This window comes from Gavialis gangeticus, unplaced genomic scaffold, assembly GCF_001723915.1.
Source record: "Gavialis gangeticus isolate Ggan-Ray unplaced genomic scaffold, GavGan_comp1, whole genome shotgun sequence".
NCBI lineage: Eukaryota > Metazoa > Chordata > Crocodylia > Gavialidae > Gavialis > Gavialis gangeticus.
In genome coordinates this window covers 10,786,315-10,807,049 of record NW_017729018.1, presented here as the reverse complement: position 1 = coordinate 10,807,049, position 20,735 = coordinate 10,786,315, and the positions used below count along the sequence as shown (strand labels likewise).

The 20,735-nt window shown below is 57.3% G+C and overlaps 1 protein-coding gene across 6 annotated transcripts in view; it reads left to right on the top strand.

Annotated features, from left to right (window-relative positions):
• The first annotated feature begins 6 nt into the window (after positions 1-6).
• CELF5 (CUGBP, Elav-like family member 5) overlaps positions 7-20,735 on the top strand; it is a 54,953-nt gene continuing 34,224 nt past the window's right edge. For all 6 annotated transcript variants that reach the window (XM_019513477.1, XM_019513474.1, XM_019513479.1 and 3 more), the window contains exons 1-2: positions 7-240; positions 10,392-10,474. In XM_019513477.1, coding sequence (XP_019369022.1) covers positions 45-240; positions 10,392-10,474 — 279 coding nt within the window. In that variant the 5' untranslated portion in view covers positions 7-44. The remainder of the gene's footprint in view (positions 241-10,391; positions 10,475-20,735) is intronic.

The window sequence follows — 20,735 nt, the reverse complement described above, 5'->3', positions numbered from 1 at the left end:
GGAGGCAGCCGCAGCCGCAGCTCCTGCAGCCCCGAGCCGCCCCCATGAGCGGCAGCGGCGGCAGCTCCGAGCCCCCCGCGCCGCAGCCGGACAGCATGAAGGACCTGGATGCCATCAAGCTCTTCGTGGGGCAGATCCCCCGCAACCTGGAGGAGCGCGACCTCAAGCCCCTCTTCGAGCAGTTCGGCAAGATCTACGAGCTCACCGTGCTCAAGGACCGCTACACCGGCATGCACAAGGGTGAGCGCCGCCCCTGCCTCTGCCCCTCAGCTCCCTGCCCCTAGCTCCTACCCCCGGCTCCTTGCCCCTGCCCCTGCCCCGGGCCCTGCCCAGCAGACCCCAGCCCGCTGCCTTTCAAGCTCGGTTCCACCCGGGCACTTCACCCCCCTCCAGCCCCCACCACAGCATTGCCCCGGGGTGCTCTCGAAGGGCCCGTGGGGTCCCCAGCTCCCTTGCCCCAGGTGCCACACGTGAGATCTCCCAAGACAGGGCAGAGCAATGGGATCGGAGACACCAGGATGCCCCCCCCGCCCCCCTTGGGGGTCCTCCTGCTGTCCCCAGGGTGCCTTGTAGCTCCCCCCTGCCCCGCAGCTGGGCTTGGGCGATGCTCGGAGAAGGACAGAAGCCCCTTGCGCGCGCCTGCACACAGCCCGAGGGTTGCAGCGAGGAGCCGTAGCCATCGGGCACCGTTGCCATGGAAGGCGGTCGCATTCGGTCCTGCTGGAAGCAGGCGGGGGGGGCTCTGAGGTTGCTCGCATAGGCACTAATTAACCTGTGCGGCTGGCGGCAATTAGCGGCATGGCATCACGGCGCCTCACTGGCCAGGCGCTGTGAAATGTCTCTGCGTGGAGGTGGCAAGAGCGGGCATGGGGCTGGGGAGCTGGCGCCTGCTTCAGATCCGTTTCCCACGCAGCCAGAAAGCTGCTCGTGGGGAAGCTCTGGGCTGTGGCATGAGCTGGGCCGCGCTGCGGGGTCTCTGCAAGGCGAGGGGAGGGCAGGTGGGATGTTCGGATGCTGTCGGCTTTTGCCAAGCAGGTAGATGGGGGGGGAGTTGGGTTCTTGCTGGCTCCTGCTTCCTGTCTGGGTGGGAGTGGATGTGGGGGGCCTGCATTGAAGGCAGGGTACCTCTGGAGGGGGGGTGGGAAGGAGCCCAGGGCTCCCCTGCTCCTTGCTGTAGCAATCCACCCAAATCCTAGCCTGCGAGTCTTTTCTGTAATGCAGGGGAGTGGGAAAAGCCATGTCACCCCCCTCTGCATTCAGCTCCCCGGGCCTAGGGGCTGGCACGTGGGACACAGTGGCTGCGGGGGGGGATGCAGGTGGCCCAGGCTGAGGCTGTGGAGGCTCGTTGGAGTCAGTGGGCTCAGCAGAGGAAGGCCCCGCGGGCCTGGCACTGCGGCCTCAGACCTGCTCCCAGGCTCTGGCAACGCTGCAGCATTAAAACCTGCCTGACAAACACCATAATCTGCCAATCCATTGTTTCCAGTGGATAAAGGGCTTTGCTGAGCCGCTGCAGGCGCCATGGGTTGCCAACAAGTTGGGGGGAAGCTCGTTTAGCTGCCTTTGGGGTGCGGCTTGTTAGATCCGAGGCTCTCGGGGCTCAGCGCGTTGGGAGAATCCGGCTCCGTTGGGCACAACGAAGCCAAGCCTGCCCCCAAGGGTGAGCTTACCCCCCTGGAAAGGCTGGGAAGGGATTTAAGGAGCTGTCTTCCAACATGCCCTAGCCGCCGAAGCCCTGTTTGCTTGGCACGTCCAAAACCAGACGATAAGGGGCAGCCCGTAGGTACCATGGAAGCTGTCAGCGAGTAGGATGGCCCCGGGCGCCCTGGGGTGCTCTGTGACATGCTTACGTGGTGCTGTTCACGGGGTGGGAGGTAGATTTGGTGCCTGTGAGTTTAGAGGAAATCAGAAGCGAAACCCCCAAGATTGTAGAGTCCCTGGGACCACGTGCTGGCGACCAGCCAGACAGAGCCAAGGGTGACAGCAGGAAAGGTGATGGGGGTGCATCCCCGCTTAGGACCTGAATAGACTCCGGAGGAACAGGGAGATCATCTCCCACGAATTTGGCCCTGCGACCGTATCTCTCTCGCTGGCGATTTTCAGCCTGTTGTCGGTTTGTGGGCCGGCGTGCGCCTGTGTCTCTGAGCAAACCTGTTACCATCTGCCGGCAGCCAGGCTTGGAAAGGCAGAAAGGAGGTGGATGGGGCGGGAGCGTGAATCCACGGCACATTTCATTACAATCGACACGTTAAATATAGGGTGCGGGTGTAGGCTGAGGTCAGGGATCTGCGTGTGGATGTGGAAATCAGGGATGGGGGGCAGCACCGGCATTCACCCGTTCCTTGCGACGAACTGGCTGCTGAACGCTGGGTGCCAGCAGCAAGAAAACCTGGCCCAGCTGGCGCTGACATCTGGGGAGAGGCCTGGGTGGTGCCTAGCTCTTGAGTTGTCTTTCCAGGGAAGCAGGGTTGCAAGTCCAGGCTGCCAGCAGCATTTATTACCCGGTTATTTCCTAGGCTTCTGTTTCTTCTTCCTGCCCTGCTGTATGCCAAGATAAAGTTTGGGCTGCTTTCCCAGTAACAGGTTTCATGATGATGACTCTTCTCTATTATGACGTGTGCTCTTAGAAGGTGCCCGTTGAATGCACTTTACGTGGCTTAAGTGAGAACATCCCCCCACCTCCTCCAAACAAGGGGCCAATTTTCCGAGCTGCAAAGCTGTAATGCGTGCCAACTTCCATATAGGCATCGAGGACGCTCGTCTTCTCATCGGATCGGGCCCACCAAAAATCTGCAGCTAGAGAGGTTGGGGGTCTGACCGCCTGGGATTTTGTAGCCGGCAATCGGTAGAAAGCCTGGGTAATGCTATTGAATCGCTCCCCTGGCCTCCAGGCCCTTCATCCTTCTCTGGGGACTTTCTCCTTCCCTTCCTGCTCTGAGACCTGACGGACTCGCCACAGCCGTGGGCAGCTTCCCACCTCCCATTAGTGTCCGTTCTCTGGTGCAACATTTCTACAGTCGCATTAATGGCTCAGCGCTAATGCCTCAACAACCTGTACGGGAGCCGGCGCTGCCCCGGTTCCCCCGGCATTAGTCACGATGCAGTTTTTCTATTTATGTTAATCACCGATGCATTTGCATGGTAATGGCAATATTTGTCTTAAAGCTGCACTTGCCGCGGGAGGAGAGGGGAGGAGTGTTGAGCACGTGCTGCCGGGAGCGCGTGAGTGGGGAGAGCGGAAAGAAAGATCTCGGCCTGGAAGGACCCAGGCCTGGGCAAAAGGGGGTTTCTGCTGCTGGCTGACTTTCCTGGTGGTCTCAGGGCGGAGAGGCTGTGATGCCGAGCTGAACCCTGGGGGAGGTACAGCAGAGGCAGGAGGGATGGTGTCGGCGTGGGCATGCAAATAGGTGTGTGGCTTTGCAGTGGGCAGCCTCCGGCCTTGCCTGCCCCTTCTCCGGCTGTGCTCTTTGCTCAGGCCTTGGGCATGCTGATAACCAAGCAACGTGGCAGCTCGACATGCCGGGGATCTCGCAGGCCACCATCCTCTCTTGAATCCAAGCGGAGAGAAATGGGAGCAGTTGGGGGCAATCATCCTTGGTCCAGGAGCCGGGCTGAAGACACCCATTTGCAGCAAGGCTCCTGCTTTCTGGGGTCCTGGGGGGCTGAGCTGAACAAGGCTGGATCCTTTCGGCACGGGAAACAGCCCGGGAAGGTGCTGCACGGAAAGGCGATGGTGTTATGAGCCTGTCTACAACAGAGGTCCCGATGGCTGGTAACCCTCCACAATCCTGCTCTGGAGAAGTGTGGGGGGCATTAACTTCAGCAGGCCTCTATTCTTCCCCTCGCTCTTTTGGTTGCTTGCCATCTCCTCCCTTCTGCCCCGAGTTCCCGGGCCTGGCTGCAGGCTGCAAAACACCCGCAGCCGCCTGTCAGCGCCTGGCCAAGTCCCCCTTATCTCGTTGGGAGGTTTAATGAACTAATTACTGCTTGCGTGGTGCCTGGCGGCTCCAGCACGGCTAGGTGCTGTCGGCCGGGGAAGTATGGGATCAGGATGAATCGACCCTCGCGCAGCCACGTCTAATGGGCGCCTTCGTGCTACGGCTTGGATGTGGCCTCTGCCCTCTTTCTTCATCTCAGCCGAGGCTGAGAGGTCCTGCAGGAGGCTCTTGCAGCCTGGCTCTGCCCTCTTCTTCCAGCTCCCGGAAGAACTGCCGAGTGGACCAGGGATGGTTCTCACTTTCTCAGGGTGCCTGGCTGCTTCACTGGTCTCTCCGGTCCACTGGGTGTTTGGGGGCTATCCCAGCTGGTGAGTGGGCCACGGGCAAATACAGTCCGGATGCAGCCGTGTTCTGCTTCTTCCACCCAACGGGCCAGTGCAGAGCCAAGAGTGGCAGGGGCTTGGCCGAGCTCTCTATTTTGAAGGTGAATTTAAGACACTGAGGAGTTGTTGAGAACACATTTGCAGACCTGGGGATATCTTCTTCCCTGCCCTCCACTCGGGCCTGCCTTAGCCCAGCTGGGCTGGGGGAATTGCTGGTCTTTCCAACACCGATGCCACCCAGGTGGGGTTGGAGAAAAGCAGAGGGGTCCAAGGATCCACAGCCGCCAGCGTTCACCGCTGCCTCCCAGGTCTCAGCAAGGTGAGGGGATGTGGTGGGAGCCGTGGTTTCACCCTGCCACCCGCGTGGTAGCTCTAGCATCAGCAACGATGGGGAACGTTTCCTGGGATCCCACATTGAGCAATTCCCACCCATTCGCACCTTCTCGCACATCCCACCCCGGCTTGGATCGGGGACGGTGGGAGATGGTTCTCTTCTCAGATCTGGAGGTGGTCAGGCCAGAGAAAGCATGCGGGAGCCTGAGAGACCTGCCAACCCCAGGCATGTGGGGTCCCTGAGTCGGGGTGGAGGAACTGCCGTGCCCTGCATGAGCTTTCCCATGGCTTTGTTGCACCATCAGGGGGGAAGACATGGGTCTAACAAAGGCATTGGTGAGAGGGGCGATGCATCTGGCATCCTATGGCTGGTGGCGGGGCATTAAATCACGAGTTAGTTTGCAACGGGGACAATCTCTCAAAGGACAAGGGAGGATTGTCACTGTGTGACTAGGCCAGTGATTCTCAGCCAGGGCACACCACGCGATCCTTTTAAGGGTGCCTTGCCATAGTAGCACTGTTTGGTGCGCAAATGCCTGTGCACCTTTCTCAAGATAAACTCAGAGATTTTAGATAGGAACCATTGAAACCGTGTTGCTCTGTCAAGTCTGCCTGAGGCCTTTGCAAGAGGAGAATTGCTTTATTTTTTTATTTTTTTATTTTTTGTAGTCAAGAAATGAGCAAAAGCTCTGAGTTGGCATTTTCCAAAGGGAGTTGAGAGCCGCTGAAGTAGGCATTGAGGAGGCTGCGAGGTCCTGACCCCATCCCTGCCTGTATTTTTGGTGAGGATTGGTGCAGTCAAAGCAGGATTGACACCTGGAAGAACTTAAGATCTGGTTCAAGTCTGAGGAGCAGCAATACGTGGGTGGGTACGACCATCTGGTTAGAGGCAGCTGGGAGCGTGGGGCCGGGAGAAGCCTGCTGGACCATGAGGTCCAGGCTCCGGCATTTCCAGGCCACGGTTTGGTCCAAAATCCCCACGTCAGACCCTCGCATCTGACTACAAGGCACAAAACTCAAGATGCTAAGACCACCTTCCAGCAGGGCATAGGCAAAGATGGGACTGAGAGCACAGCCACTGCCAGGACAGGGAAGGAATTGGGTAATAGCCCTTTCGAGCATCCTGGGGAGGGGGGCGATGCTCCGCTCCCCATTCCTTGCTGGTCTGTCTGCAGGGAAGACTTCTTCCCTGTGCCCCATGCGTGGCAGTGAGCGTTACATTTGCCACTGGATATTTGAACACGCAGGTAACAAGGACCCTGCGCCTGGGTGTCGGGGCTGGATCCTGCTTCTGCTGAAGCTCCTGGCAAAACTCCCACTGACCTCGGTGCCTCCAATCCTCCGCTTGCCATTCCTCTTTGGCCATTTCCTCCCCATTGAATTACCGGGGGCTGATTGGATTGCAGCCTGCTTAGCCACATAGTTGCTTTTTAAAATCTCCTTTGCTCAATATTAAAAATAGCCCCAGGCCTGGACCCAGGATGCCGTTTGGAGCATGCCCAGCGGTGGAGGCCGGGCACAGTTAAGGAATGCCTGGTCCGAGCAGTCTGCTCCCACCTGTGGTTGCAAAGTGGACGGCAGTGACTTGCAGGCAGGGAGGAATAGGTACATAGGATGGGGGCGGGGAGCAGGTTAAGTCATCACTGCAATGAAGCCCTGGTCCAGCAATGTGCTTTCTACTCCCTGCCACAGCGATGGAAGAGAAACCCCTGACCCGCGGGGCGATCTGCTCATGCACGCTCACCTTGGATAACATGGAGCTCGTTCTTATGTTTTTGGAGACTCCCCATCTTGATCCGTCTCGTGCAGCACAAGCACGCATGAAAAAGCTGCCAAATCTGCCTATATCTCTCTTGCGATGCTCGCCTAGGCTTGGGGGAGGGGAGGAACAAACAGATGTCTTTCACCCTCTGAGCAGGGGCGTGTGGGGAGAAAAAAAGCTTTTTAATGCTGTGCCGGAGCAGCAGGATGAGAAGAAAAAAAAAAAACTCCAGTGTGCTTGGATTACAGGGGAGAGGAGGGAGCTGGCATGGAAAATATCCCACCCAGCCCCATCTCCTGGCTGCGATGGCTCCCCTAAAATGCCCTAGACTGGGAGATTTTAAATGCAACAGGAGTCTGGCTGGTTTTTGTAGTGAAAGCATGTCTTTTTAGCAAGAAGCCGAGTGTTTTGCAGGTGATCTCTTTTGCTGGACAGCTGGGGGGAGAGAGAGCCAGGTTTTTGGGTACCAAGTCTCCTTCAGGATCTGTACAACTGATGGAATAAAACCTGTCGTCCACAAAACTACTTGCCTCTTGCATTTGTCCCGGACCGTTGTCTTTCCTGCCTTCCCCTAGTGAAGGGGACTGGACCTGATGATCTTCCATGATCCCATCCAGCCTCTCAGTCTGTGAACCATTGGGCTGCAACACTGCTGTGCCACAGGCACTGTCTTAGGCAGAGACGCCTTGGGAGTGGGCACCTTGCATCCGCTGGGGGACACCGGGGACTCTGGATTTGCTGGTCACGGTGGGAAATCTTTGTGCTCGGTTTTGTCCCTCTGCTAGAGTTAGCCTTTGCAACGTGCTCGGGGGTCTGTGGATGTGGCCGGAAATGTTGCACGAAGGCTGAGGGGGAGTTCGTGTGGGAGCAGCCGGGGTTGATGCTCGCGATTGGGCCAGCGTGCGCTTCTGCAAGCTTCTCTTTGCAGCGTTCGGGGCCGGGATTGGGACCTTTGGTAGCTCATCCCTACGGCGCTGAGCAAGGTGAATGCTGGGAACCTCTCTGCCACTGTCTGCCTGGTGCTGATGTGGATGAGTTTGAACCCGGTGTGGCTCCCCGTCCCCAGACACCCACCCTTAACTGCTGTCTTGTCCCCCTGCGTGCCTCCAATCTGGCGTGGGGGCACAGTGGTAGGGCAGTGGCTGGAAGGTTTCTCTGTCCTCTGCACTGCTTGCGTGTCTCCTGTGGATTAACAAGGGCTTGAATTTTCCAGGCCCCTCTCACCAGTGCTGACTAGTGAAATGCTGGCGAAATAACCACACACTGGTTGCACGTGCCAAGGGGAAGAGCAGAGCCTGGATCTGAAGCCAGCGGGCCCCTGGGTGCTCGCCCTGTCCCTGAGCCCCTTGGGAGTTTGGGCATTGCACAGCCAATCTCTAGCTGCAAGCAGCACGGGGACCGTGTCTCAAGGGAATTCCCTGCTGCGATTTATCCCTGCTTAGACATGCACTCAGGCCTAGATCCTGGTCTTCCAGCAGCAATTGCACCCTTGACTTGAGCGGGACCAGCAGTGAGAGCTTTGAAATGCTCCATTCAACCCAGCTCTGCAGCTCGTGGCATGTTACCATCCCTCTGGGAGGCAGGGGCTGGGATTCAGCTGTTGTGTGCCCCCAGCCAAGCCCCTTGCTCTGTCTCCTCCAGGCCTTTGTCTCATCCCATTGGGTTGTAAGCTCATTGGGCTGGGGGCTGCTGTGTTACAAATGATGTCAGGCAAGAGAAGAGGCAGGGGCCATCTGAACAGTTATGTCAGGTCCCGTGAGCTTGTAGTGAAAGATTTAAGTGCATTTAAATGACTGGCAGCCGGTCTCACAACGTCCACCCATCCAGGGGGCTCACGCTCCCCCCGCTCCAGAGCTGGCAGCCGACCACAGAGGCTGTTCTGGGGTTCACCAGCAGATTCACATGGGTGGGGTGTGTTCAGTGCCATCCCCCTGCTTCACTGTACACAAGGCTTGTGCTCCCAAGCACCTACCTCCATGTTAATAATGGGACTTGGGTTCCCAAATCACTTTGGCGCTGTTGAAAATTGAACCTGCACTCAGAGCTGTGGCTGGATTGTCCAGGATCCTGCGCTAGGGGCTGATCGTTGCCTGAGACAAGTACGTCCGTCTTTCTCCCAGTCCTGTGACATTTAGGTATATTAGCTGGGAAGCCAGAGTCTCGACGTGGTGCATCTCATCTCCCATTCTCTGTCTGGGCAATGAAGGCTCTTAATTGCCTGTCGGAGAAGTTTAATATTCACACGCTGTTTTTTTTCTAGCAAGAGCTGCAGGGTCAGGTATATTTACTTGGCAGAGGCAGTGTATTGAAGGAGGCTTTGTCTTGGGACCACGCAGGGGATAAGAGAGCTCTCCAATGGGAAATGTCCTGTGCTTTTCGCTTCGGGTTGGGATAGAAACAGGGGGTTGTGATACGAGACTGAATGAGCTGAATCCTGCCAGCCTTGCTCACCCGAGCTGGAATTGTTTGCACCCGAATGCAAGAGAGCAGAGCGAAGGGTGGCAAGGCACGTGAGCTCGGTGGGATTGGGTCCCTTCTCCGGGCCGAGCGCATCCAGAGAGCTCTGGCACAGAGATGTGTCCGGGAGGGCCAGCTCTGCCTTCACGTTGTGACACAATTTGGCCCGCAGCGAGCCGCCAGTGGGATGGGAAGGGCGGAAGGAATGTGCATCTGCCAGCCCTGGAGTCTCTTTCCCAGCTCTCTGCTCAGACTTGTGACATGGGGCTGGCGGTCCTGGGCTCCCTGCCCTTCCCTGCGGAGACGACCCCACAACCAGCCAGTTCCTCGGTGTTGTCCCGTTGCTCCATTCTTGAAACAATTCATATGGTCACAGACAATGAGGGTTGAAGAGATCTCAGAGGGTCGCTTTTAGCCCAACCCCCTGCTCCAAGCAGGACCAGCCCCAACTACATCATCCCAGCCAAGGCTTTGTCTACCTGGGTCTTAAAAACCTCCAAGGATGGAGATTGCACCACCTCTTTGGGTAACCTCTTCTAGTGTTTTCCTAGGGAGAATTTTTTTCTTAATATCCAACCTAACCTTCCCTTGCTGCAACTGGAGCCCATTGCTCCTTGCCCTGGTTGCCCCCACTGGGAACAGCCCAGCTCCATCCTCTTTGCAACGCCCCTGCAGGCAGTTGAAGGCTGCTATTCAATCCCCCTCGGTCTTCTCTTTTGCAGACTAAATAATTCTTCCCCTCTTTGCCCCGATGCCTTTTAAATCCATAGAGGTGACCCCCACCTCTCCCCAGGATTTTGGGCAGAGTCCAGTCTTGATTGAGACCGTCAAGATCTGCCCCGTATTTTGACCGCTTGATACAGCCTCAGGAGCATTCCTGTTTGGGTTGCTCAGTGTTTCCATCCAAGCATGTGTGTCAAGGTAGTGGGACAGAGAGAGGGGGCAGAGAACCGAGGCTGTTCTTGCCAGGGATCCTGGCTACCAGAGATCCCCTTCCCTTTCCCCCGGGACATGATGCTTCTTAATATAAAGTCTGGCTGTGGCCCACTTGTATCTAACTCCTGGCCCTACTGCTGATTTCCAAGCCTCCTTCCCTGACTTTCAGGCCAGTTCGACCATCGGATGCATTCATTTGCATTTTGCCTTGGCTCTGGTGGGCTTTGGATTGGGTCCCTTGGTCCTGCTGTGTTGCTCCTTTGGAGTGCTTCTTCCCTGGAGTTCACAGCACGGCCCGATTTAGCAACATCTGTGCTTCTCATTAACAAGCCTTCGCCCCCCCTTCATTGCAGGTAATGAATAAAGATGTTAAATAAAAACCTAGGCCTGACAGCAGCACTGCCTCTGCCCTGCTCTTCTCCGTGCTCAGTCCGGGGGCTTGGAGCAGCGGGCCGCGAGCTGGGTGGAGGATGGGGAAGTCCCATAGCCTAGGGACCAGAGATGCATGCTGCCATTGCGGCTACATGGGGAGGAGGTGAGCTGGCCCTTGTGCATCTAATTTGGCGTTTGCTGTCTCCCCCGCAGGCTGCGCGTTTCTCACGTACTGTGCCAGAGACTCTGCCATCAAAGCCCAGACTGCGCTCCACGAACAGAAGACTTTGCCAGGGGTAAGCCCCGACGGGGAACGAATGATGCTCTGTGGGTTTGTCGGTTTGGGCCGGGACCACGCACCCAAGAGGCTGGTTGGAGCAGGGAACGGGGGCCAAACCTGTGGAGTCTGTTCCTGGGCTTGCCAGCGTGGCTGCGTGTCCTCAAACACATTACTTTGCTGCTCTGGGCTTCAGTTCCTCTGTCTGTAAAATGGGCTCCAGTGCTGTTTACCCCCATCGCCTTGCTCCCAGCAATCTGACAGGTAGGAGATGTAGCCCAGGAGGCTGGTACTGTCTCTAGGGCGGCAGCCCTGGTTGGGGAAGTGACAGAACATTGTGCTCAATAAGTAGTCATCAATGGGGCAATGGCTAGAGCTGGAAGGGGTATCAAGTGGGGTTCCCCAGGGTCCGGTATCATTTAATATCTACATTAATGATTTAGATGATTGGATGGGGTGGAGCGCATGCTTGGCAAATTTGCGGGTGGCACCACGCTGGGTGGAGTTGCAGGCACTCCAGAAGGGCAGGGTTAGGATCCAGACCGACCCGGATATACTGGAGAAATGTTCCTCAATCGATCAGATGAAGTTCAACCAGGACAAGTGCAACATTCTGCACTTGGGACGAAATAATCACACGCGTAGATTGGGGGAGTGGGGGATGAGTGGCTGACTGCAGCACTACAGAGAAGGCCCAGGAGGCTGCAGTAGACCAAAAGCTGAATATGAGCCAAGAGTGTGCTCTTGTTGTCAAAGGCCAACAGGCTTCCTGGGTTGTATACACGGGAGAGTCACTTGCAGGTCAAGGGAAGGGATGATTCCCCTCTATTCAGCCCTGGGGAGGCCTCACCTGGAGTCCTGTGTCCAGTTTTGGGGACTTCAAGAAGGATGTGGACAGATTGGAGAGTTGCAAGTGCAGAGCAATGAAAGTAGAGACGTGAGGAAATTAAGCTTATGAGGACACGTTGGAAGAAGTAGGGTGATTTGGTCTAGAGAAAAGAAGACCAAGGGGGGATTTGAGATACCTGAAGGGCGATTACAGAGCATGGAGATGGACTTTTCTCCGGGGCCTTGGGACAGGATGAGGAGCAGTGGGCCTTAAGCTTCAGGGAGGAAATTTGAGGTTGGAGAGGAGGAATTTCCTGACCGCGAGGGTGGTCAAGCATTGGAAAAAGTGGCCCTGAGAATTTGGATGGACACTTGTCTGGGCTGGTTTTAGTCGGGGATGACCCTACCTGAAGTAGGGGGCTGGATGAGACTGGGACCTCACGAGGTCCCTTCCCGCCCGACTTTCCTATCATCCCAATGCAAGAGGCTGAGACCTCTCCCCAAAGGCCCAGGACTTCTTTGCACAGCAGCGCCTGTCCCTTGCATGTCTCCTCGTAGCCCCCAAATGGCTGCAAGCGCCATTCCTGACCGGGGCTTGGCCCTGCAGGGCAATGGTCCAGACTGGCCCCATCAAGGAGGTTGTTCCCTGTGCCAGCCCATTGCCTGGTGGCAGGAGGAGCAAGGCTGGGCTTGCATCCTCTCTGCACCTGGGGTCTGAGCAAGCCAGGGGGAGGACTCAGGGACTTAGGAGCTCACAGAGAGCTAGAGTAATTTTTAACACCATCCTTAACCGCCTGCCCTCTTTGACCCCTTCTGGCCCCAAAGCCTTCCCTAACTGCCACCCAGCCCCCTGCTTTGTGCTGCTCATTTTCTGCATGGGCTGGTGTTTGCTTTTCAGGGCAGGAAGGCACACGTGATTTAATTACAGCCTAATGGAGGCTCTTTGGGAAGCTGCCTTCGCCTGTCTTGGCAGTGGCTGGTCCAGGTTATTTTAGGGCATGGAGGAGAGTGCAGAGAAAGAGCTGCTTGAATCTCATTTGACTTAATTGTCTTTGGGGATGGGCCGGGCTGCGCCGGAGAAGGAAGTACAGGCTTCCAGAGGCATGAGGCAGCTTGGGGGAGTCTGCTCTGGGAAGCCAGCAGGACTTAGGCACTTTGGAGAAATGTTACCCCCTCACTTTGTTGTGAAGCAACTCAGCCATGCCAGCGGGCAGAAGCCTTTGTTGTTTGGGGCCGGAGGAGTTAGGTGCCTCTCAACATGCACCGCTCGCAGATTGTCAGCATAGAAACCAGGGATTAGGATGGTCCACGGAGAGCACATTGGCTTCTCCGCCTCCTAATCCAGACATCTTGACCCAGCCGGAAGATTGCACCGTGTCTCGGTGGGGTAGAGCAATCGTTCGGATGAATGCGGGCTCCTGCCCTGGTGCTTTCAACAGCGGGGCATTAAAACACAATACCCTAAACCAACAACTCATCCAGAAGCTTTGCACAGCGGACATGAGACGTGGCCGTGTGGACATGGTAACAGCCGTCCCCTGGGGCTCAGGGCTTTTGTCCTTGTGTCGTGGGACCAAGACGCTGCCCCTTTTGCTGCCTGTTGCTCATGACTGGCATTGCAAATGGTGGCTGCAGTAAAGAGGAAAAGGTCCTCTCTGCATCTCAAGCTAGCATGGCTCATAGCGTCTGTGTAGGGTACCTTGAACCTGACCCTGTGCCCAGGGCCACCAGCTGCTGTGTTGAAAGAGAGAGGCTGGGATCATATAAGTGACTGAGAAGGAACAAGGGTGCCTTTCCCCTCCAGAGGTTTCTGGTTACAGGCCAGATTGTGGCTGGATTTTTATCATCCGATGGGCATTTATTAGCGTGAGTGTGTTGGCTTTGCTGCATTTTGCAGGGGATCACTGCCCGTCTCTCAAAAGCAGCCACCACGGGTGCCATTTATTGTTTCCCTCTTCCTCTGCATTGGCTATGTCAGCGCAGAGAGAAATTGTGGGGGTTCACGACCATGGGTAAGGACCTGTGGGTTTCTCAGCCTGGTCTGGGGGCTCGACAAAAGTTGGATGCAAAAGGGAATTGGCAGCGTGACCTGGGGGCTCCAGCCCACTGCCTCTCCAGTATAACGCCCTGGCAGCCAGTCTGATTGCACAAGAGAAATGCAACCCTTTCAAGGCAGATAAAGTTCAGCCCCATTTCCTGGCTTGTCTTTGGCTCAACGGGGTAGCATCTTACAGACCCTCCTGCCTTGAGTGACCCAACCGTGATGACATCTCAGTCCCTGGAGGGCAATGGTGTCTTGTTAGGACCACATTTGCTGACCCAGGTTTTCTCTTTCCCTCTGGGGCTCTTGAAATCTCAAACGAGCACCTTCCAGCTTAGCCAGGGTGGGCTCGTTGCCCCTCAGCCCAACACCGTCCGCCAGATAAGGGCACCATTTGGAGATCTCTGCTCTAGCTGGCGTGGACTGGCAGGTGGACAAAAGTTCATCTTTCAGGGCACGGGGTTCCTGAAGGATTTGCATTTGTGCTTAAGGCAGCCCAGGCCTGCATGGGGCAATGAAAAGCAGTGTAAGGTGCTGGAGGAAGCAGTGGTGGGCTGATTAGCTCAGATGGAGTCATCTGTTAATAAAAGGGCGAAGAGGCCCCTGGTTGCATTCGGGGTCTGGAGTGCATGGAGCGGGACGGAGATCGCGACGGCTAATCCTGGCCCCAGAGCCCTCAGACACAGCAGCTGCGGACGTACGCCTACCCCCTTCTTGACAGGGTGGGTGAGGCTCATGCTCCATCCACCTGCCATCTCCACCAGGTCAGTGCAGCAGTGGCTGGCACTGCCCTGCAAGGGTAGGCTGTCGACTTCCTGGTCCTCATCCCCAACAGAGAAACCAAAGAGCCAAGAGGGAATCTTTCCTGCAAAGCCCAAGATCATGCAAAGATAGAAATGGGCAGCAGCTCCATTCCCTTTCCACGAGCAGCTTGCTGGCCAGGGTAGCGGTGGTCCAGCAGCATCTCTCTAGCACCCGAAGGAGATGGGAGCTTTGGATCCGAGCAGCAGAGAATCCAGCCCTGAAGCCACCTCCCGAAGCTACCGAACTCCTCCGGTGCCGGCCCACATGTAGGAGCAATGCACATCCCCCCACCTCCCTGCTCCCCGGAGCGCTTATCCCTGGCTGGTTGAGGTGATATTATATCTCAATAACCCATGCCTTTTATTTTGCAACTGTGCCCGGGCTTCTGAAAGGAACCGGAGAGGTTATTAATGACATGCAGTGATCACACGCCCAAGTTAAAGCCTCTCACTAAGTGAAATTTGAAGGAAAAGGAGCCAGCTTTTCAATATTTCGCAGAAACGCTTTGTGTCTCTTTTCATTTGCAGCCAGACAGTTGCAAATTGCATAAAATTGCTCCTGAAGAAGAAGAGGGGAAGGGGAGGGGGAAAGCGTGGCTCTCCTGGCAAGGTACAGTTACAGTTTTATTTCTATGCAGAACAAAGCAGGGCCTTGCTGAAAGATAGACAAGTAAGTGGCAGAAATTGGTATCGATCCGGATTGGGAACCGGGGCGGGTTTCAGAGCAGCGGTGGGGTTACAGAGACGTGGGGGAAACTCATGACCACGGCAAGGACAAGGAACATGGGGCCGGAAAATTACCAGGAGCCGCAGAAAGATCCCAGGCATGCACCAGGGGGTGAGAGGCAGCAGAGCCAGCTGCTGCAGATGGGCACGAGGAGGCAGGCAGCGATGCAGCAGCAGTGCTGCAGGGCAGGGACAAGGGGTCGGCTTCACCCCTCCTTCCCGGTCTCACCCCACGGGGAGAGAGCAAAACTAGGCCTCTCTTTCAGGGCTACGATGCACCCAGCTTAGCAGAGATCCAGGAGGAGCTGGTGGCTCGGGGACGGGGTGAGGAGTTGGTAACTTCTGGGGCTGGCGGGGATCAGTAGCTCCACAGCTGCCCCCCTCCATGCACGTCCTGCTGAGCTCCTCGGGGGTGGGAGGTGAGACTGGACTGCTGGGGGGTTCTGCAGATGATCCTGTCGACCTGGTGGCAGGGCAGAGGTGGGGGGAAGCCTGTGCTGCCTTCTGCTGTCCCCATCCCTGGGCTCGGAAAGATCAGATGCCAGGTGAGATGCATCAGCAGAAAGGCAGAGGATGCAGGGAGCGTGCTAGGGCAGCCCCATGGCACGAGGACACTGGATCCAAGGGAGGTCCAGAGCGAGCAGGCATGGCCACCCCCTTCTCCGCTGGCTGCATTGGTAACCTGGGCACGGGGGGTGGCAGAGATACCTGGAGCAAAAGACAGACAGAAGCTCTCCTGCGCGGCCCGGAAGTGCGCACATGCCCTCCACGCGGGTGCATGAGCGGGAGCTCCGGGGCCCGGCCCTCGCGGCTCCCCACGCGCTCATGCTTCCCCGCGGCACAGAGCGTAGGTGCGGCCCCCAGATGCCGGCAGCCTCACGCCCACGCGTGCGAACGCGCCCCACGCGCGTTCCTCTCCAAAGACGCCCACGCTGCCAACCGCGGTGACACGCTTCCCAGCCGTGTGCTGCTGCCCAGCCTGGTGCATGCACGCGCAGGTGCTGCGGCCCCCCGCCTGAGCGTGCACGTGCCAAGGTTGGGCCCTGGCAGGGCATTTCCTATGGCCCAGGTTTTTATTTATTTATTTATTTTTACCTGCCCCCCCTTGCGTGTTGTTGTCACAGGAGGTTTTTTTCTATCTCTGTGTTTGCATCGCTCTGAACCAGAAGCTGCAGCAGCCTGGCTGTCAGGAAGTGAGCGGCACTGTTAGCGGTTGCCATGGGAACTGGGAGTTAATTAAGGCCTGTATGGAGAGCCCTGGGTGGAGAGGTCCCCATCACAGCCTAGTTCTGAGGCACACAACCACCGGCCTCCTGTTTCTCAACCACAAAAGAACATTAAATTAGCAGAGACCCCTCTCCCCAATCACTGTAATTAAGTCGCAGTGGGGGCGGGGGAGGAAACCACGTAACAGGTGCGGCTGCATCTCCCAGCCCTTCCGGCTGAGCTCTTCGGAGAACGTCGGGTACCTCCACCGAATTTCCTCGCATGGCGTGGTCCTTGCTGAGAGAGCGGAGATTTCCCTCCCAGCCTTGGCAAAAGCCCCTCCTGCCCTTTTGCCTCAAAGCTGTCCGTGCCCATCCCTGAGACTGGGCATCTGGGCTCCGGACGGTGATGCTTGATAGACCGGAGCAGCAAGGAGAGCTGGGGCTGGGCCGGTCATCCAGGCAGGAGCTCAGGGGGCTTTCAGATTTCCTGAATTAAAGCAAGGAATTGGTGCAGGCGACGGGCTTGTTCTTCGTCAGCCGGCAGAGGGAAATGGGATGCCACGCGGGGCTAGCTTGGTTCCCGCCATCCGTCCCTGGCACATCTCGAAGGAGCATCCCCAGCTCTCTTTGGTGCTGCTAGGATAGGACGTGGGGGTGACTCCTGGCAATAAGTGTTGCACCTGTGGGATGTGGGCAATGGGTGGGTGGCTGCGGAGGGGGAGAGCTGAGAAACCTCCTGCAGGAAGCTGCTGTGCTGGGCATTTCATCAAAAAAAACCAAAAAAACCCTTTCCTGACTACCTGCAGGAGGCTTGGATGTGGAGGTAATACCTTGGCCCCAGATCTCCCATCACCCAGTGCCTCGCTCCTGTCGAGCGAGAGCCGGGGGCATGTCAAGCCCCAAAGTGGATGCAAGAGCTCTTCCCTGCTGCAGTGCTGCCAAGTGCAGGTGCTGACCCCAACAGCTCTTCTCCCCTCGATCCCCATGGTGGGGGTGACCTTTATACACTCCAACAGTCAGAAGATCGGGGACGATCCAGGCTGCTACCTCTGAAGACTCCAGCTGAGGTCAGGGGCCAAAAGGACTTTTCCACTAAGGTATCAGGACCAGAAGAGCCTGGAGCAAAGGACCACCACCCCGTGTTGCATCTGAGACCGGGTGCTGCAGTGGGGATTTGTCATCCCTGCTGAGATCTGGGTTTGGAGAATGTCCCAAACTTCAAATACCAGCAGCGCAGGAAATGTTGAGGGAGCTCAGGGGACTCGGGACACGGCTGATCCTGGACCTGGTACCCCTGAGTGATCTATTTTGGGTGCCCCAGGAGATGGCTCGAGAGAGGGTCTGGCTTCAGACCTCCTTGGGGCATCTTCCGGCCAAAGGCTCGTTCGGCTGCGTCTTAACCAGCTACTTTCACTGAGCAGCACAGGCCACTCTGAGTCTTGATCTGCCAGTCCCCAAAGAGCAACACTCCCTTCTGGGCTGTCTCCTGCCAGTCGTCGTGTAGGGTGGAGCGAGGCCTGGTCGAGCAGCCAGAGCAAGAGGCCGGCAGCCAGGACTCCTGGGGTCTGTGGCTGGTTCTGCTGCAGGGACCTGGGGCATGTCCCGTGCCTCAGGTGCCCCCTCTGTAAAATGGGGTGATGATACTTTCCTGTAGCAGGAAGAGATGGGGCTGGGAGGGAACATTGTTGAATACTCCTGGAGGGACCAGAGAAGAGCTCAGGGCTGAACTGGCAGCCTGGCTGATGGCTTCAGAGGAGGGGCCAAGGGCAGAATGATCTCTGCTCACACCCCTGGGGCCAGTCAGGACTGATAAACCATGCTTGTGCCCTGCCTCTCCACCCTCCATCATAGAAATCATGGAAAATTTTGTTGGGCAGGGACCTCAGGAGGTCACATCTAGTCCAACCTCCTACTCCAAGCAGAACCAGCCCCAGCTACATCATCCCAGCAGAGGCTTTGTCTAGCTGGATCTTAAAAACTTCCAAGGATGGAGAGCTCACAGCCGGGGTGCAGTTCTTTGGTGGCCCCACTGGAGCCACCTCCCAGGCAAGTGGGTTCCCAGCCTTGGGCATTTTGTTGGGCTGCGAAGCAGGGCTCTGGGCAGATGGGCAGGGTATTCTCCGCCAGCCAGGCGCGACCAAGCTACGCTGGCTGCTGGCTGGGTCTCCGAACGCTCTTCGTTCCTCCCGAAGCTGGTCTCCCAGGAGCCAGCGCCCGTGGCGCATGTGTGCCTGCGTGCAAGTGCATGCGCAAACACCCTTGTCTGCCTCTGACCCACTTAACACTACCGGGTTACCCGGGTCGCACCAGAGGGGCCGTTCTACATCACTTACGCTTAATTAATAGAGAACAAGCCCTCCTGGCCCCTGGGGCCTGGCTCCCTCCCTCCCTTCCTCCCGCTCTGCAGCCCGGGGGTTTCCACCACGAAGGCGCAGGAGGCAGGCAGGGATGGCTCCTGTCTCAGTGGGAGAAGGCAGCTTTGGGGGGCTGCTCACCCCCAAGAAAGCAATGATGCCTTTGAGTGGCAAATGCTCAGCCTCTTGCTCGCTGCTGGGGACAAGATCCTTTGCATGCGGGCCCATGCTCCATGGGACTTTGGCAGGGTTTGCTCTTGGACAGGCAGTGAGGGACCCCCAAGGGGACATCAGACTTCTTTGGAGTCAATGTCCATTCTCCCACTGCTGTTGGGGAGGCCAAGGTTTCATGCTGGGCATCTGCAATCCCAGCCAGCAAAGCAGCAGAAATGGCTCAGAGAGGCAGCCAAGTCCCTTCCCAAAGGAGCTTCTTGCATCACAAACCCGGCAAAGGGCACGTGCATGTGGGGAGCAGCTCATATTGCCACTTATTCACCCACCATGTAAAGGCCCCCGTCTGCCGCCCGGGCCTGGAAAGGGCCTGATGGCACTTGGCTCCTGCCAGCATCCAGCAGGCCTCTCCTTGCTGGGCAAGGATACGCGTCTTGAGAAAGGGTCGGGAGCAAAGAAAGTGAGGGTGATAGTGATTTGGAAGTGAAGCACCCACACTCACATCCATGCCTGTGAGATGGACTGAAGAGACCAATAGACCGAGCAATGTCCCGGCCCTGGGAGCAAGCTAGCCGGCCATGGCAATGCCATCGCTGCCTGCCAGTCATGCCAGGTAGGGTACTTGGCGAGGTGCCTTAGGGGGTTTGCCAGGGGGTGCGGCCCTCGCTGGCCCAGCAGCATGTGCGAAATGTTAATGTGAGAGTCTTCAGAAATGAACAAATAGGTTAATTTTTAATGCTCATCTAAATAATTTAATGAGGAAAATCAAGCTTGAGCAGCCAGGCGGGCTCAACTTCATAAATCATTAGCAGAAGTCCCCAGAGCGATGTGTGTGCATGCACAGGACATGCATGTGCACGGGTGTGTGGCATGAGCATGTGGGCATACATCTGTGTGCCTGGGTGGTTCCTGCATTCGTGCCCAGGCGTACACACGGCATACCTGTGTGCTTCTCTGCATGCATGATGTCTGCACTGCTTGCGTGCACAGGCCTCTGCACCCAGTGGAGCATAAATGAACCTGGCTGCCCATATCTGTGGGCCTTGACATGTGCACACGGATGTTCCCCAACGCAGCGGGACACGGCAGCTGCAGAATGACAGAGCTTTTGTCCTCCTAGCTCTTGCCCTTCTCACTGGGTGGCCAAGTCACCCCCCAGCACTAGGCCTCGGTGTGTCCCTCTGTAAAATGGGGTTAGTGATGCTCACCCATCATTGCCAAGGGCTGTGATGTGAGTGCTAGGCTGAAGCGTGGGTTATTCCTTTGATTGGCAGTGGTGGAAGTCCCTACGGAGGCCCTGATGTCTAGGTCTGCCAGGGGACTTCTGCCACGAATGTGGTGCATGCTGGAAGCATTAAGCTCTCCGGCTGCTCGGAGAGGCTCTCGGCCTTCTCCATCTCCACCCACGTCTTCTATTGCAGCGGAGGGGAAGCCAGGTTACCAGGCCCCCTCTTCACTGCTGCACCACGGGACCGGGCTGGCGGGAGAGGATGGAAGCAGGAAGCGTGGCTGTTGCAACTCCCTAGAGCTTATGAGCACCTGTGCAGAGGTGTGGGGGGCCCCCGTGTGTCTCGTGGTCAGGCTGGCTGTGGCTGCAGCCCTGTACCAGCAAAAGCAGGTGCCACCGGTGTCCCGGGCTGAGGATGAGACAAGCCCGTGGCTGCGTGGCAGTCGGCAGGGGATGGCGCGGGGGCTCCGAGGAGTCAATCCACGCTTGCTCCATCACCGGCAGCTGGGGGTCTGACCTGCCTCTGGGGTCTGAGACATGGCCTGCCCCCCCACCCTCCCCGTGGCACTGTGGAAGCCGTGGCTGGGGCTGGTTTGGGGGAGGCGCACTGCCTTGCTGGACCTGGCAAGACATCCCTCCAGGATGTGCCCGGCGGGGAGAAGGGGGCTCAGACCACAGCTGACCGCGGTGGGTTGCTGGGAAGCTGTGTGTGGGGGTCTCTCCTGGCCCCCCCCCCGCCCCATTCTGCACAGATCATATCAAAACCATCTCTTTTGTGCACAGAGGAGGGAATGCCCTGAAGAGCCGGTTACCACGGCAACCACAAATGTCAGGTTCCATGTGGTGAATAACCGTTGCCATGACGACAACTCCTTTTTACCCAAGGTGCCATGAGCTGGAGTGACAGGCGGGCAGGGGAGG